General features: G+C 42.2%; 1 protein-coding gene across 1 annotated transcript in view; it reads right to left on the reverse strand.

The window, feature by feature from the left end:
* Positions 1-14,939, reverse strand: part of PIEZO2 (piezo type mechanosensitive ion channel component 2) — a 556,315-nt gene that overhangs the window by 106,061 nt on the left and 435,315 nt on the right. Inside the window, exon 37 of the mRNA XM_030186524.1 lies at positions 8,249-8,416. Within this exon, the coding sequence (XP_030042384.1) occupies positions 8,249-8,416 (168 nt within the window). The remainder of the gene's footprint in view (positions 1-8,248; positions 8,417-14,939) is intronic.

The raw sequence follows: 14,939 nt of genomic DNA on the forward strand, positions 1-14,939 counted from the left end.
TCTCAAGTTGCAAAGGTCCCTTGAATGTTATGTTGAATAAAAGCATGAAAGATGGGGAGTGGAAGGCTCCATGATTACAACAAGCTGTTTCAACACTAAATCTCCTGAGGCATGAGAAAAGGGCAGTAAAACACATCAGCCAAAGGCACGGCTCCAGAAAGTCTGTGGGCAAGAAGGGGGGGCAATAAGGGAAATGATACAGCATATGTTCTGCTTTAAATTAAGGATTTATGGTATGGTACAGCCTGCATACAGCATGCACGTGATGTCAGGAGAAGATTATTCATAAAACAGTATATAAGCAGAGTGGAACAAAGAAGTAGTAAGCATTCTGACTCCTTTGCCTTAAGCATTCTGATTTCGTTGCCTGTATATAGCATTCTGATTTCTTTGCTGTACATTGCTTTTTTTAATCATTCATTCTGACTTGTATATTGCTTATCAAGAAATGCTTCCTGAAATAGCCCATTGAGCTATTCAGTCAATTCTGAACCAAGAATAAACTTTTTATATTAAATAGGAAATTCGTCTGGCCTTTTCTACAGTTACAAAACACTATTCCAGGATATGAACAATTTCTCCACTGATTACAACATCACATTGAAATGTTTTACTATTATTTCTGATTTTGAGCAGGTGGCCATAAAAGCTTCGGTGGAAGAATTCCCAGAAATAACTCATAATGGCTATTTTATTCATCTAGGACAAAGCATCTACAGGAAGATACAGGGATCTTGACTTGCAAAGAAATATACAACCAAAGAAGATTTCAGCATCAAAATTTGGTAGTTCATTGCACTGACATTTCTACAACTGACTGAAATTACATCAGCTTGGCTTGAGCTGATAAAAGAGCTTTCTGCAGACACAGATGACCTCATCCAATGGTTTAATGAAAATATTTGTGGATGAGTACTCTTCAAGATCAGCAGATCTGACCACTGCCATTTTTATCTCCCTCTTTTTGGTCAGTTAATGTTTGTGTTGAGTTGGGTGTACCACGAACCCAGAATGCAGTTGAATCTTGTCATTGAATGCTCAAAGTACTGGTTATTTGTGCTCATGTTGGTGTCTTTGAATTAAGTACCAAATTGTAGAAGAAGCAGCAACAAGTGGAAGGTCAGACTGAATGCATTACACACATAATTAATTCTTGAGAACTTGTATGTATGTTATTTGAGTTTGTGTGTTTGATTTTAGAACAAAGGTCTCATTAGACCAATTGTTTTGTAGGCCTATTGTATCATTAACCATTGTGTTCTTTAAATAAATGGCTGTTAGACCAATTGTTCATTAGACAAACTGTAAATACACCAATTGTTGTGAACCATCAATCCTAAATGCCCTGACCCAGGACCCTCGAACATGGATAACCTGTCCCAGGACATGTAAGCCAAAGAAACACCCTAATTCCACCCAGTCCCTAATCTAGCCTGTTACAGGATGGCCAGTTAGTGGAGATATTAAATGGCACTAATAGTTAACTGCCGCTGAATATCAGCGGTTGGCTTGTTCAGCAGAGTTTAAATGGGCAGTAGCCCCTTCTGCCCGGGTAAACTATTCTGAATATAGCCCCTTGTGTTTTCTGTCAATTAATTTTAGTTCAACAAGTACCTAAGTAAAATATTTTAATTTTGGAATGACCTCTACTGATGTGAATCTGTCTATCTTTTACCATATCAAACAATTATCCCAAGCCTCAACAGTCTTGCAACAAGTCTTCCTTCCTGCCAGAAGAAACCCAAGGAGTCTCATGGATTGTATGATGGCCTGATGTGCTCCCTTGTCCAACTCAAACATGGAAGGGAATTCTACCTTTATGGACAATCAAACTCAGTTCAGATCAAATGTGTACACTTATTACAGATACTCCCAATATTAAGAAATGCAAGGGCTGCACTTGATCAGCACACATTGACTAGTGAGTCTCCTGCAGACCCATCTGTCTTCACTATGCTATGCAAAATGCAGCGGCAAAACTTATTGTTCTTTAGCTTCACTATGACTATGTAACCTTTCATCTCACATCATTACATTGACTTCACCATCTGCTTCCACATACAATCTGAGCTTCTATTGCTCACCTATAAATGGATTCACTCTGCAACTCCTCTTTATCTTTCTTCTTTTCTCTCTTCCTATGTTCTTTCTTGTGAACTCTATTCATCTGCCAAGTCATTTTTATCTGTGCCCTCTTCCTCCATTGCTAACTCCCCCAGCTTTGCTCTTTTAACAGTGCTGCACCATTTACATGAAATAAACTTCCTGAGTTGGTGTGTCATGTTCCCTCTCTGGGCATATTCAACTCCAGACTAAAAACTTAAGAGGCCGATATTCATCTGGAAGTGGTCAGTGATTTTTTTGTTTAATGGTGGACCTTGCTGGTTGTATTAGACCTGCTTATTCAGTGTTGGCACTACCTGGGTATTGGCACTGAATATCTGAGTCTGGGGCAACCTCCGGGAATTACCTGGGTAATGCCGACATTTAACAGCAGTGCCTGGATGGCTATTGGTTAACTTGGACAGCATTTTTGTAAGCTCTGTGGAGGAGGATTGTTTCTGTTATGCATGTCTATACAGTGTTGCATATGCCTGACAGTACCTTAGAAATAATAAGTAGTAATAGTAGTCGTAGTAGTAGTAGTAGAATAAGTTTTTAGAAGCAAGGTTAAAGGCCCAAGAGATTCAAACACTGAAATATTGTTATAATGGACCCAAAGTGTCAATGCTATTGTAATGGGGAAAACATTTATTGATGTCCTTGATTACATCTGAATTTATAAAGCTCATAACCCAGCTTACTCAAGATTTGGATTAAGTAAAAATAGCGTTCAGTGCTTGCAACTGGTGTAAAATACAGCTGCTCATTTGATAACTGGGTCTAAGAGATCTGACCATATTATACCAGTGTTGTACCAACTGTACTGGATAGATTCCTGAAGGAAAAGTCCATTGATCGTTATTAAATTTGGGGTTTTTGCCAGTTTCTTGGGGCCTGGATTGGCCACTGTCGGAGACGGCGTGCTGGGCTTGATGACTTGGGTCTTTTCCCAGCGTGGCGGTGCTTATGTGCTTATGAACTTATTTTTAATGATGTTCTTTGGTATTTCTCTTTAGAAATGAATGGCAAGAGGGCTGTGTTATCCAACACAGTTTGGTATAAGAATGATGATAAGTAAGCACATAAAGCTTAGAGCAATGAAAGTTTGGAGCTCGGAGTTGGGCTGCTAGGTCTGTAAGCGAGTAATGGATTAACAATTTATTTGGATCTTTATTTATGAGAGATGACTGCTTGAGATATATGTTATAGCCTGATATTGGTGGTAATGTAAGCAAAGCAGCATTAAACCTCTCAAGCTGCATTGCTGCTGCTGGTTGAATTATGGAAACATTAAGATAGCATCACTATAGTGTTTCTGGGAAGCAACTTGAAGGGGCCGGTGTTTTCTAGGAACACTTCACTTTCTGATCACTTTTGACATACCATCTACCTCAAATTCCCCCTTTGAATTTCCCCCAATTACTTTTGAGATATATATAAGGGGGATGGGGAAGAGGGGTGGTTCCAAGAGGGATCAGGTGTTGAAGGTAGGTAAAAGGGTGATTTTGTAGAAAGCACTGGGCAGGCCTTTGTAGAGAGAGTGGGCCCAACCTGATGCCTGTTAACCTTGCATTGCTGCAGGTGGGTACGTGTGATATTTCCAGCTGCAGCAATGCAAAAAGAGTTCATTGTGGGATTTACTATCTGTGGTACTGAGCACTGCAGGTTTCTGGATCCCGCAGTAATTTTTGCACGTAAAAGAATGCAACGATGCATTGTTTTATCATGGGTTAATAAAAAGGACCCTATGCCTGCAGCTATTCCTTGTCGATATGTAGTTTGGATATATAAATAATTATTATGGTAGCCATGTTAGTTCATGTAATAGACAGAAATAAGGGTCAAAAAACAAACTGTGAATCATGACTTTATATTGGGTTTAATTTAGTACATTTGTGGTTATCTCTTGAGAAACTAATACAGGCTGACTTGTTAGTCCACTTGGATATATGGAATTAAGAATCAACAAACAAATTGTATGTGGACTTTTGTATATCTATGACAAGCTTCTGAGAGTTATCCTTTCTTCTTCAGTTCAATTACAGTGAAAGCTAGTCTCAAATATAGTGAGCTGATTCAGTTGAAAAGGTCTAATTTGTTCACCCTTGTTTCTGATTATGAGTTAAAAAACAGAAGAAATAAAAGTATCCCATGAATAAACCAAAGTAAAGGTGATGCCAATGTTCTTGTTACACATGGAAATCACAAGAGGTGTGAATCTACCAATGTACATATACATGAAGGGGGTAATATTGAGCCAGCGGCAGCCAGCATTCTTTTAAACACTGACCACCAATGCTAGAAATGTGCCCGGATATTCAATGCCACGCCACATCTGAGTGCCAGCATTAAACATCCAGGTACATGCAGCTAGCTGGATAAGAATCAATAGTCAGCCCTTAACAGGTAAGTTAAAACAGTCACTTCAACTATCGACCCCTATGGGGATAATTCTATAACTGGGTACCTCTAGTTAGGCACACCAATGCCATATGTTAAGAGCCAATTCTATAATGCCATCTGTGCACCAAGGTGCCATTATAGAAGAATAGAATACATTTTCATTAGTGTGTCTGAAGTTAGGCATGATCTTTAATGCCAGGTCAATGGCAGAGTAAATGGGTGTAGAGCAAAACTGCGAAGTGGGCTACAGAATGAGACAACCAGACTGAGCCAAATTATTAGAGGAAGCAGATTTTATTACAGGGCCCGACATGGCCTGTGTTTCAGCAAAAGCCTGTGTCAGAGGTGAGGACTACTTGTCAGAGTAGCACAGTGCTTCCTATGTAAAGTCTTCTATAACAAGAAGAACCAAAATATAACTTCTCGCTGCTCACACACAGTAGCGATAGAAGCACCAAATAATAAGTAAATGGGTGTGCCTAAGTGTTCTATACTACGTACGTAACTGATAGTATTCTATAAATTATCCCCCAGGTTCTATAAAGTTGGGCACCCAAATTTCTGACTAGAATGCAAATTTGGGTGCGCAGTTTATAGGATAGTACTAGTTGTGCTCCTAACTTAATTGTTAAATTAGGTGTGAATTGGCATTAACTACCAATAATAGCCCTTAACCCCCTAATTCTATAAAAGTCACAAAACATTGCATGCATAAATTTGGTCATATGCCTAATTAATGCATGTAATTTAATTGAATAATGAGCTAATTAGCACAGATAATTGGCTTAACAATCAATTAGTGGCACTAATTAGATTTAATTGAAACATACGCATGTAAATGTAGGCATGGGATCCATGAGTAAATTTTATACTTGAGTCAAAAAATGGGGTGTGGAATGGGAGTGTCATGAGTGGATTGGGAGCGTTCCTTTAAGTTACAAATGTAGTTAGAGACAGGGCCGCCGAGGGTGGGGGGGAGCATGGGGGACAAAATTCCCCAGGCCCGGGCCTCCAAGGGGGGCCCGGCTCCGCAGTCCCCTCCACCGCCTCCCTCCGTCCACCACCAGGCTGGGCCCCCCTGAATTCAAAGCATAGCGCCTCACCTCGACCTCGCTCCGTGTGAAAGAAGCGCAGCAGCGGCAATCTGCAGATCACCTCCCTTCGGGCCTTCCCTCCCTGTGTCCTGCCCTCGTTTTACATAACTTGCGTGAGAGTGGGACACAGGGAGGGAAGGCCCAAAGTGAGGCGATCTGCAGACTGCCGCTGCTGCGCTTCTTTCATACGGAGCGAGGTCGAGGTGAGGCGCTATGATTTGAATTCAGGGGGGCCCGGCCCGGTGGTGGATGGAGGGGGGCGGCGACGACAATGACCTCAGGGGGGGGGGGCAGGGCCCGGGCTTGCCCCGGGCCCGGCCCAGTCTCTCGGCGGCCCTGGTTAGAGAATAAGGGCATCTGCACCTAAATATACACATGGGCATTTGGTGCAAACGGTCGCACCTAAAGTTAAGTATGATTCCTAGCATAAGCGCTAGCCTACAAACTGCACCTAACTGTAAGCTTGGTTTGTAAAATTGCACTTTTTTCTGTGCCGATTGTTTTGGCATCATATATAGAATTTACCTCTAAGTGGTGTTAACTGGTGCTAATTGGCACTAATTTGTAGTTAAGCGCTATTCTATAAATTGAGCATCTAAATGCTTTAGTGCACAACTGCATAGGACACAAGCACATGGGCGGGACCACTATTCCCTCTCAGCTGAGCGGAAGTCCTCCAATCACAGTCATGTCAGTAGGGGGTGGGACAGGGGTGTGTCTTGCAGTTGCACATGTAGGTTACAGAATACTGTGACTTGCACACACACAATTGCCAACTTTAGGCTCCAGCATCTACATCAGCCTCTGACATGGCGTAAGTGCTCGCGCCTAAAGTTAAGTGCACACATGCTGACTTACGCCCTATTAAATGATGGCAATTTAACATGTGAAATCTACCCCTATGTGTGTAAATTGGAGACACACCCATGCCCCCCCATGCTCTGTTCACATGTGTGCCCCCCTTGCATTTATGCATTAAGAGGCCCTTTTACGAAATGGTGGTAAGCCCAAAGTGGGTTTACCACTCGCTAAAATGAAAGCACCGCCGGGATACCTCAGCAGCCCGGGGGTAGTTCCCTCCCCCAGCGTGTGCCATTTCCAGCATAGAAAAATATTTCAAGTTTTGTAGTGCCAGTGTGTATCCAGCAGTAATCGGGCCACGCCATGCACTGCCCAGTTACTGCCAGGATAGCGTGGGAACCCTTACTGCTACCTCAATGGGTGGCAGTAAGTGCTCCCTCTCCGAAATGGCTGCACAGCAAGCACTTCATTTGCTGCACGACCATTTCTTTAAGAAAAGGGAAACCTGCCTTTTACCTGCTGCAGTAAAAGAGAACCTAGATGCACATCAAAAACACGCACCGACGCCAGTGCAGGCCCCCTTTTGTCGCAGCTTCGTAAAAGGACTCCTCAAGCACTTGCATGCTATCTTATAGAATAGTGTGTGGTACATCTTTGCACTATTCTGTGCACTTACCAAGGCATGCATAACTACATACACCCAGTTATATAGAATTACACTTCACGGGGCTACTGTTCAAACTTCTTGCATGGGTGTAAACTCACACTAATAACTGAAGCAAAATTAAACAGGCAAATTTGCTTTGTTTGTGGTGCCTGTAAAAAGGGCCCACATGGATTTGTGCCTATTTTTCTGTGAGTACTTATTTTTTGCTCTAGTGCCAAAGCAATGCGCATAATTCTGAAAATCTAAAACTATGGTGCCCCTTTTACTAAGCTGCATTAGGCACTAAGGAGCACCTAACGTATTTTAAAATGGCATTCTGGAGGACACACTCAGCCATCTTGTGGTAAGTGCCAAATGTATGTTTTTTTGAGGGAGAGTGTGAGCATTCCTGTTCTAATCAGTTAGTGCAGCTATATTATTTATTTATTTTAGATTTTGCTTGCACCTTTTTCAGTGGTAGCTCAAGGTGAGTTACATTCAGGTACACTGGATATTTATCTGTCCCAGGAGGGCTCACAATCTAAGTTTGTACCTGAGGTAATGGAGGGTTAAGTGACTTGCCCAAGATCAGAAGAAGCAGCAGTGGGATTTGAACCAGCCACCTCTGGATTGCAAGACTGGTGCTCTAACCACTAGGCCACTCCTCCACTGTGTTGTAGCTAGTTACTGCAGGAATAGCTCATGAGCCGTTACTGTCTACATAATGCGTGGCAGTAAGTGCACGTGTGCTTACTTCTTTAATGGTCATGTGTTAATGGCAACATTAGCACATTGCATTAATACAAAAAAATGGAAAAAAATCCATTTTTATAGCTATGGTAAAAATGGCCTTAGCACATGAGAAAAACCTGTGAAAGGATTTACTAACACCACTTTTTACTGCAGCTTAGTAAAAGTGCATTATTAACTTCCTTGATTTAACCACCTCCAAACAATGAGGGTACAATTATGCACACTGTTGAACAATGCACATAACTTTACTCCTACTGAGGGTAATTTTCATAGACCCTCTTCTGCAGTAAAAAGTTTTTTTCCCCTCCACACAAATATGTGCTTCACAGCCATGCACATCTATAAAATTCATACACACGTAAACATACATCCCCACAGCGAACATACAGATCGTAAAATGTTTAATGATCGGTGTAAATGAATGAAAAAAGCATGCATGTTTAACCACCTTGATGCTATACTGCCACTGTCAGCTGATGAAGAGGACATGTCCATGCTGTACATTTTACGAAGCCTAGGTCGAGCACGCTCACTTGTTTTAGGGATAGTGTCTGCTCCATCTATATCATCAAGTGTTGACTGCCTTGAGAACAGCATGGTTGCTTCAGTGTAGCAGCTAGCACCGCAAACAGTCAGAAACACAGTATTAAATACCAGCCAAAATATAATGATTTAACAAAATGTTCACTAGTATAGAGAAACGCATAGGGGCAAAGGCTATGAGTGAAAATGAGGACTTATGTTACATGAAAAAATGTATACACTGTTGGTTTATTATCCTAAAGCAGAATCATAAACCTTCATGGGAAGAGAAACAGCAGAATTAGAACATCATTTTCGTATTTCATGAAGTAATGCAAAGAAATACTTTTCACAAAAAACTGATCTAAAGAACAACAGATTTTATTTGAAGAAATAATGACTGAGAAGTTAAAACTGTTTAACTCTATTTTATATAACTTGGATGCCTTGCATTGACAAAAACATTTGTTAACGTTTGGTTATTTATTACATTTTGTAGTTCTACAATTATTTGTTTTGATCGCCTGCTAAATTTCTCCATGTTTTATTATTGGCAACCAAACTCCACATGATCATAACATTGATACGATTTAGTCCTGGGCAATACAGGTAGTGATTTGAAACAGGGCACAGTGTTACCAATGTATGTGGCTACTTTTAGTACATGCACATTCTAAGCAATATTTGAAAATCAAATGCACATGGGTGGTTTTATTCCATGACTGACACACAGCCTCAGGAAAGTCTCTTTTTACGTGGTTAAAAGTACATATGACAAGAAAACCTACATGTGCATTTAGCTGCTTTGAGGGTATCAATTTTCAGTCAGCCAATCTACCCATATAAAGTTGGACATCTAGACCTTTTGACAGTCTGCTACTACTATATTTAAATCAAGCAAACAGGCATTGTTATGGGAGATTCTCTCACACATTTCCTGTCCAAGTTATGTTCTACTGTACAGATGGTACAAAAGCTGCAAAGAAAATGTGATAATCTGGTATTACGAATAATGATGAGACAAACTAGTCATGAAATATGAAGCACACAGTATGGGAATATTATTTTCTATTTTGCAGTGTCACACAGAATATCTATTATTCCTTTTCTGAAATCCAAATATTTCAACTTTGAACAAACTTCCAGAGAAAAATCTACACATAATTAACCAAGCAGGTTTGGGAAAGCCACCGTTCATCCCTTGCAGTGAGCTGTCGGGCATGGATCTACTCTTTAGAACATTACAATCTCTTTAGGTTACCAAGGATTCTTGTACATAACATGATAGAGGTCTATAAAATAATGAGTGGAGTTGAACAGGTAGATATGAAGCGTCTGTTTACACTTTCCAAAAATACTAGGACTAGGGGGCATGCGATGAAGCTACAATGTAGTAAATTTAAAACGAATCGGAGAAACTTTTTCTTCACTCAACGTGTAATTAAACTCTGGAATTCGTTGCCAGAGAATGTGGTAAAGGCGGTTAGCTTAGTGGAGTTTAAAAAGGTTTGGATGGCTTCCTAAAGGAAAAGTCCATAGACCTTTATTAAATGGACTTAGGGAAAATCCACTATTTCTGGGGTAAGCAGTATAAAATGTTTTGTAGTTTTTTGGGATCTTGCCAGGTATTTGTGACCTGGATTGGCCACTGTTGGAAACAGGATGCTGGGCTTGATGGACCTTTGGTCTTTCCCAGTATGGCAATACTTATGTACTTATGTATTTATCCTATGTTTTCCCTTCTTTTTCATTGCCTTTTATTGCTTTCAACTTTAACCCTCTTTCTGGATGACATATCTTTTAAACACCTACTTCTCTCCCACTTATAGGTGGACAGAGGAATCTTCAACCAGAAGGCTGGAGAGACTTTCTTCAAGACACTTCCTCTATGCAGTCATTGGCTGGCAAGGATCACCATAGTAACAGTAGCTATCTTCTTAGTGTCCCTGATTGGCCACTTGTGGAGATAGGATGCTGGGCTTGATAGACCTTTGGTGAGACCCATCATGGTATATCGTACGTTACCATGTTCTTGCATATGTACAGTACGACGTCGATTATCCGCACTATCCCCGGCAGGGGGTGATCTGGATAATCATAACTCCAGATGACTGGACAAACTGGGACATCAGGTTACGTTTTTCCCATGGTAAAACAAAACAAATTTGCTAATTACCTTGCCTCCCTCTTTTCACATCTCTTGTAGTTCTCTCTCTCTCTCCTGTACCCCTCCCTCAATGGCAATCAATCCAGCATCTTTCATTCTTCCTCTGCAATGCAACCCTCAAAATCTGCTTTTACAGTCAGCAAGCACTGAGCAGGGTGCCTCTGTCTAGCCTGGAGCCTCTCTCTGTAGTGTCTGGTCTCCTTTGATGGAACTTCCTATTTCCTGCAGGGAGGACACTATGCTACAGAGGGATGCAACAAGCTAGGGAGAAGCAGCATATGTAGCGCTGATGACTGTAAAAGCAGGTTTAGAGGGAGAGGGAGAGGGTGAATGAGAGATACTGGTCCGAATAAGTGGACATCCAGTTAATCAGCGTCATACTGTACTAAATAGAAATGGAAAGTCAATATTCTGTGCTGGGCAATTAGAATCTAGCATGCCTTTGTAAAAGGACCCCTATGTGCATTAAGTGTGCCTAAATGTTAGCACTTATTTTATAGAATCATCCAATTAATGCATATTAACAGAGTTTTTAATGTGAGTTATTTGCCTTGGCCATTATTGTCCACACAAAATTTATGTTAATGAGTTACCGAGATGAAAAAGTATGCTAGAAAGTTCACTAGCTAATAGCATAGAACAAAAAATAAAAAAAAACCCTCACCATAACACTTGTAAAACTTACGGCAGATATATAAATCTGATAACGCAGAAAGTTAACAATAACAATAGGAAAGATAAACTGAACTTTTTGCATTAATGTCTGCTTTAGAACTCATACTTTATTAGGTGTACGTTCTACCTGCATTAGTGTGAACTTCCGTTGCATATAATCAACATTGGAAGTTTATGCATGCATTAAGTACCATGTTAAAGCTAATATTAAAGTAGTTTAGTATACAAATCATTGGCCATAAAAATCCTGTAATTTTCTTGCAAATTCTTTTTGTAGCTACAGACATACATGGAAGCAATACTTGAAGCTAAGTACATTAAAACATTTTAGGTTCAGCACTTGTTTATAGGGAAGAGTACACATTTCGCACTTGGAGAAGAGGGGTTTTTTTTGGCCAATGATTAATCTGTCATCTAGAGGCTGTAAGAAGAGAGTCTAAAGACTGTTTCTTAGCGTCAGCAGCAGAAGAATCCAGAGAATTATGGGTTGTGACCTTCTACAAGCAGGTGGAGAAAGAGAGCGTTGAACTGCACTTACAGGATGGAATGCTCCTTGGTCAGTCAGTATTCTCTATCTGCAGCAGGCGGATGGATGGTCTCTCATGAGCTCCTGGGGTCATTTCTATACAGCTCCTTTTTTTGATCTCTCAGTCCAGTTGAGCTAGGGGTGTGCAGCTGAGTGCTGCTGCCTTTAGGGGGTACACCTGGTCACCCAGGTCTCTCCCCCACCTATCTGCCCTCTCCAGCCCTTCTCCTTTCTCCTTCCCCAGAACAGGTGTGTCTGTTAAAAAAAAAAAGCAAGCATCCAAATGGCTCCAGGAGTGATACTGGTGCCCCCAGTATCAGGGCTGAGAAAAGAGAAGGCTAATAAAGGCATGCAGCGACTTTGAGGCAGAAGACTTCTCCCAGAAACACCACGGAGTGAGTGTTTACTTTTGGACTGGCTATGAGGCTTACCGCGGTAGCGGCTTTCTCCCTGCCCTTGAAATGGCAGCCTTCAGATGCGCCGAGCATTTTTCTACCGGCTGGGCAGGCTCTCTGCAGTATTCACGGATCATGGTCAGGGGGCTCTAGTTGTTTTTTTTGCACTTCTGGAGCGTGAGCTGAGCTGCTTCTTGGTGCTGTTGGGGTTTTGGCAGCCATTTTGTCGGCACACAAGCTGAGAGGGTCTATGTCGATGTTTGCTCCTCCGCTCCCTTCTCTTTCCCCAACTTTTGTTTTACTGCAAAAAAAAAAAAAAAACCCAAAAAAACAAGGGGAGCCTTGGTTGGTGGCTGTTCCCCACCGAAGGGAGAGCCTTTGGGTTTTTGCCTCTTCCCAGTCTCTTGCCGCCAACTCTGCCTGAAGCAGAGTCGTGATCGGGGGGGGGGGGGGGGCCCAGTGAGGAGGAATGTTTTTGGGATGTTTCTGTGCCGGCAGGACTTCTGAGATGGTGTGCTTTCAGTGCAGCATAGTATTACCCCTGCACCGCTAAGGACTTGTGAAGTCTGCTTTCTGAGTTCGCTCCAGGCCACGCTTGGGTTTATTCTTTCCTCATTTGTCCCACTTCATTGGCTTCAATGAAAATGCAGGCCCTATCGGCTGCCAACTTCCTTTTGAGGACCGGAGGCAGTGCAACAGAGCATCTGGGATCAGTGGCTTTACAATTACTACTAATCATTTCTAAAGCACTACTAGATGTACGCAGCGTTGTACACTTGAACATGAAGAGACTGTCCCTGCTCAAAAGAGCTTACAATCTAATCAGGACAAACAGGACAAATAAGGGATAAGGGAATTAATAAGGTGGGAAAGACAAAACATACAAAGGTACTATACAAGTGAATAGAGGTTAGGAGTTAAAAGCAGCATCATTGCGTCCTTGCTCCTCTCCCCTCCTTGGGTGGTACCTCAGGTAGGTCTCTGGTTTCAGACACATAGCAGGGTGACAGGCCTCACGTTGGGGGTGTTGGATTGCAGCCTGCTATGGCGAGCTATAGACTTGTGTCTGTTTCCTTCCCGTTGCTGGGGACAATGTAGGTTCAGCGGCATTCTGGCACATCTTTGCACCTTGTTTTCACCAGGGCTTGATGGCATTTACTCCCGTGGCTTTGTTGGTACCAGCGCTCACCTATGGTCCCACTGCCTGTTGTGACTTCCACCTTTTTACTGTATTTTCTGGACCCTGGGTGCGTGGTGTAGGGTCCTGCTTGGTCCTAGGTTTGGTGTACTTTGGGGCACCTTTGGGGCATTTTGTTCCTCTCAGTTTTCTTGTCAGAGGGCACCTCTGTCAAGCTATGCTTTCTGCTGTTATCACATCCTCTGGGACCTTTTCCGGGGATATACTATTCCTTGAAAGTACAGTATTTCCTTAGGGCTCTTGTCTCACTGTTTAAATGAGCAGTCTCTCCCTATATCTGGTTTCTGGAGGTGGGGCTTGGAGCCCATGTCTCTCCTAGTCTCCAGGGTGTCAGGTATGGTACCCTGGCACTGGATAGCCTGTGACTTCTCTTGCAATGGAGCACTTTTTCTGCAGGTAGTATTTTTTACAGAACTGCTTCATGGTGGAAGAACAGTTTCCTGGTTAATACAACCAGCTGAGACTGAGCTTCGAGATCCAGCGGTTGCTGGGTTGTGTCCCACTGCAGCTTTATATTATTTTGGCTCTATTGTGCACACAGGCAGATTTGGCAACTCTTTATAGCTTTGGCTCTTGGCCACACTAGTTTGCTCCACTATACAGCTGTGTCAGCCTGCTATAGTGCACAGCGTGTCGGCCATTTCTTGACTCTTTCAGCGTGCAGATAGTTTAGGCTTTGCAGCCACTTTAGATGATCTCTGCCTGTGTCAAGGTGCCCCTCCCCCCTTTTTGGGGTATATTTTTTTTCAAAGTAGATCTAGACCAGTTGGTTAGCGGCCTAGAAAATCCATGCCTCAGAGGCTGTATGAGGACAAACTTCGAGATACTTTCAAATCCTCTTTTGTGTCATGGGGCCATGTGCTTCAGACCTGGCACAAATTCCTTTCAGGGTTCTTGCTTCAACTAGTGCACCGCTGGTCTTCTATTCTGGATGGATTAGGCTTACAACTCTTTGTCTACCATACCTCCTGATGATGAAGTCTCAGTTTGCCCTTTGGGTTTCATATAAGCAGGACTTCTCTCCACATTCCACGAGGTCTAAGCCAATGGGTGTTGGACATATTTAGCTGGATTGCTCAAAGGAGTTTGCCCATGCCACTGAAGATTTTCTCTTGGAATATCCAAGCTAGCTGCAGCCCCATTTCAGATAGTTCATGCCACCTTGCAAACGCTGCTTTGTTTAGACACTATGGAAGCTGTCCCTAGTTGAAGCTGGGACATGAGAGATTTTCTTTTTTCCTTGTTAGTTCCTGATATGTGGTCTTTCTTCCATCAGGCTATACAGAGTCTTCAGAGTCTACAGAGGGTTAAGGGTTCCTATTTCATGAGGGGCACACTGCAGGCTGTACTAGTGTTAGTGTAGCAGGAGCATCTCTAATCTCCCTGGATCTATAGGAATGCACTTTCCTATTCCTCTTTCACCTTTGCTCAGATGATTTTTGTGCTGTCACTCCTTGAAGGCCATTATCAATTTATGGTCAGGTCATTCAACCTTTCCACTTTTCAGAGACCTTTTTTACAGGTCTGGGCAAGGATACATTGCAGGCTCTTCCATTCCTGCCGACTTGCTGATTTGCGACTCTTTCTTTCATTAGAGTTTGTCGGTTTCATTCTAGTGGGATGTTATTTTCTTCTCTTTTTTTCCGGGAGTTGGTT

This window comes from Microcaecilia unicolor, chromosome 1 (genome assembly GCF_901765095.1).
Source record: "Microcaecilia unicolor chromosome 1, aMicUni1.1, whole genome shotgun sequence".
In the NCBI taxonomy this organism is placed as follows: Eukaryota; Metazoa; Chordata; class Amphibia; order Gymnophiona; family Siphonopidae; genus Microcaecilia; species Microcaecilia unicolor.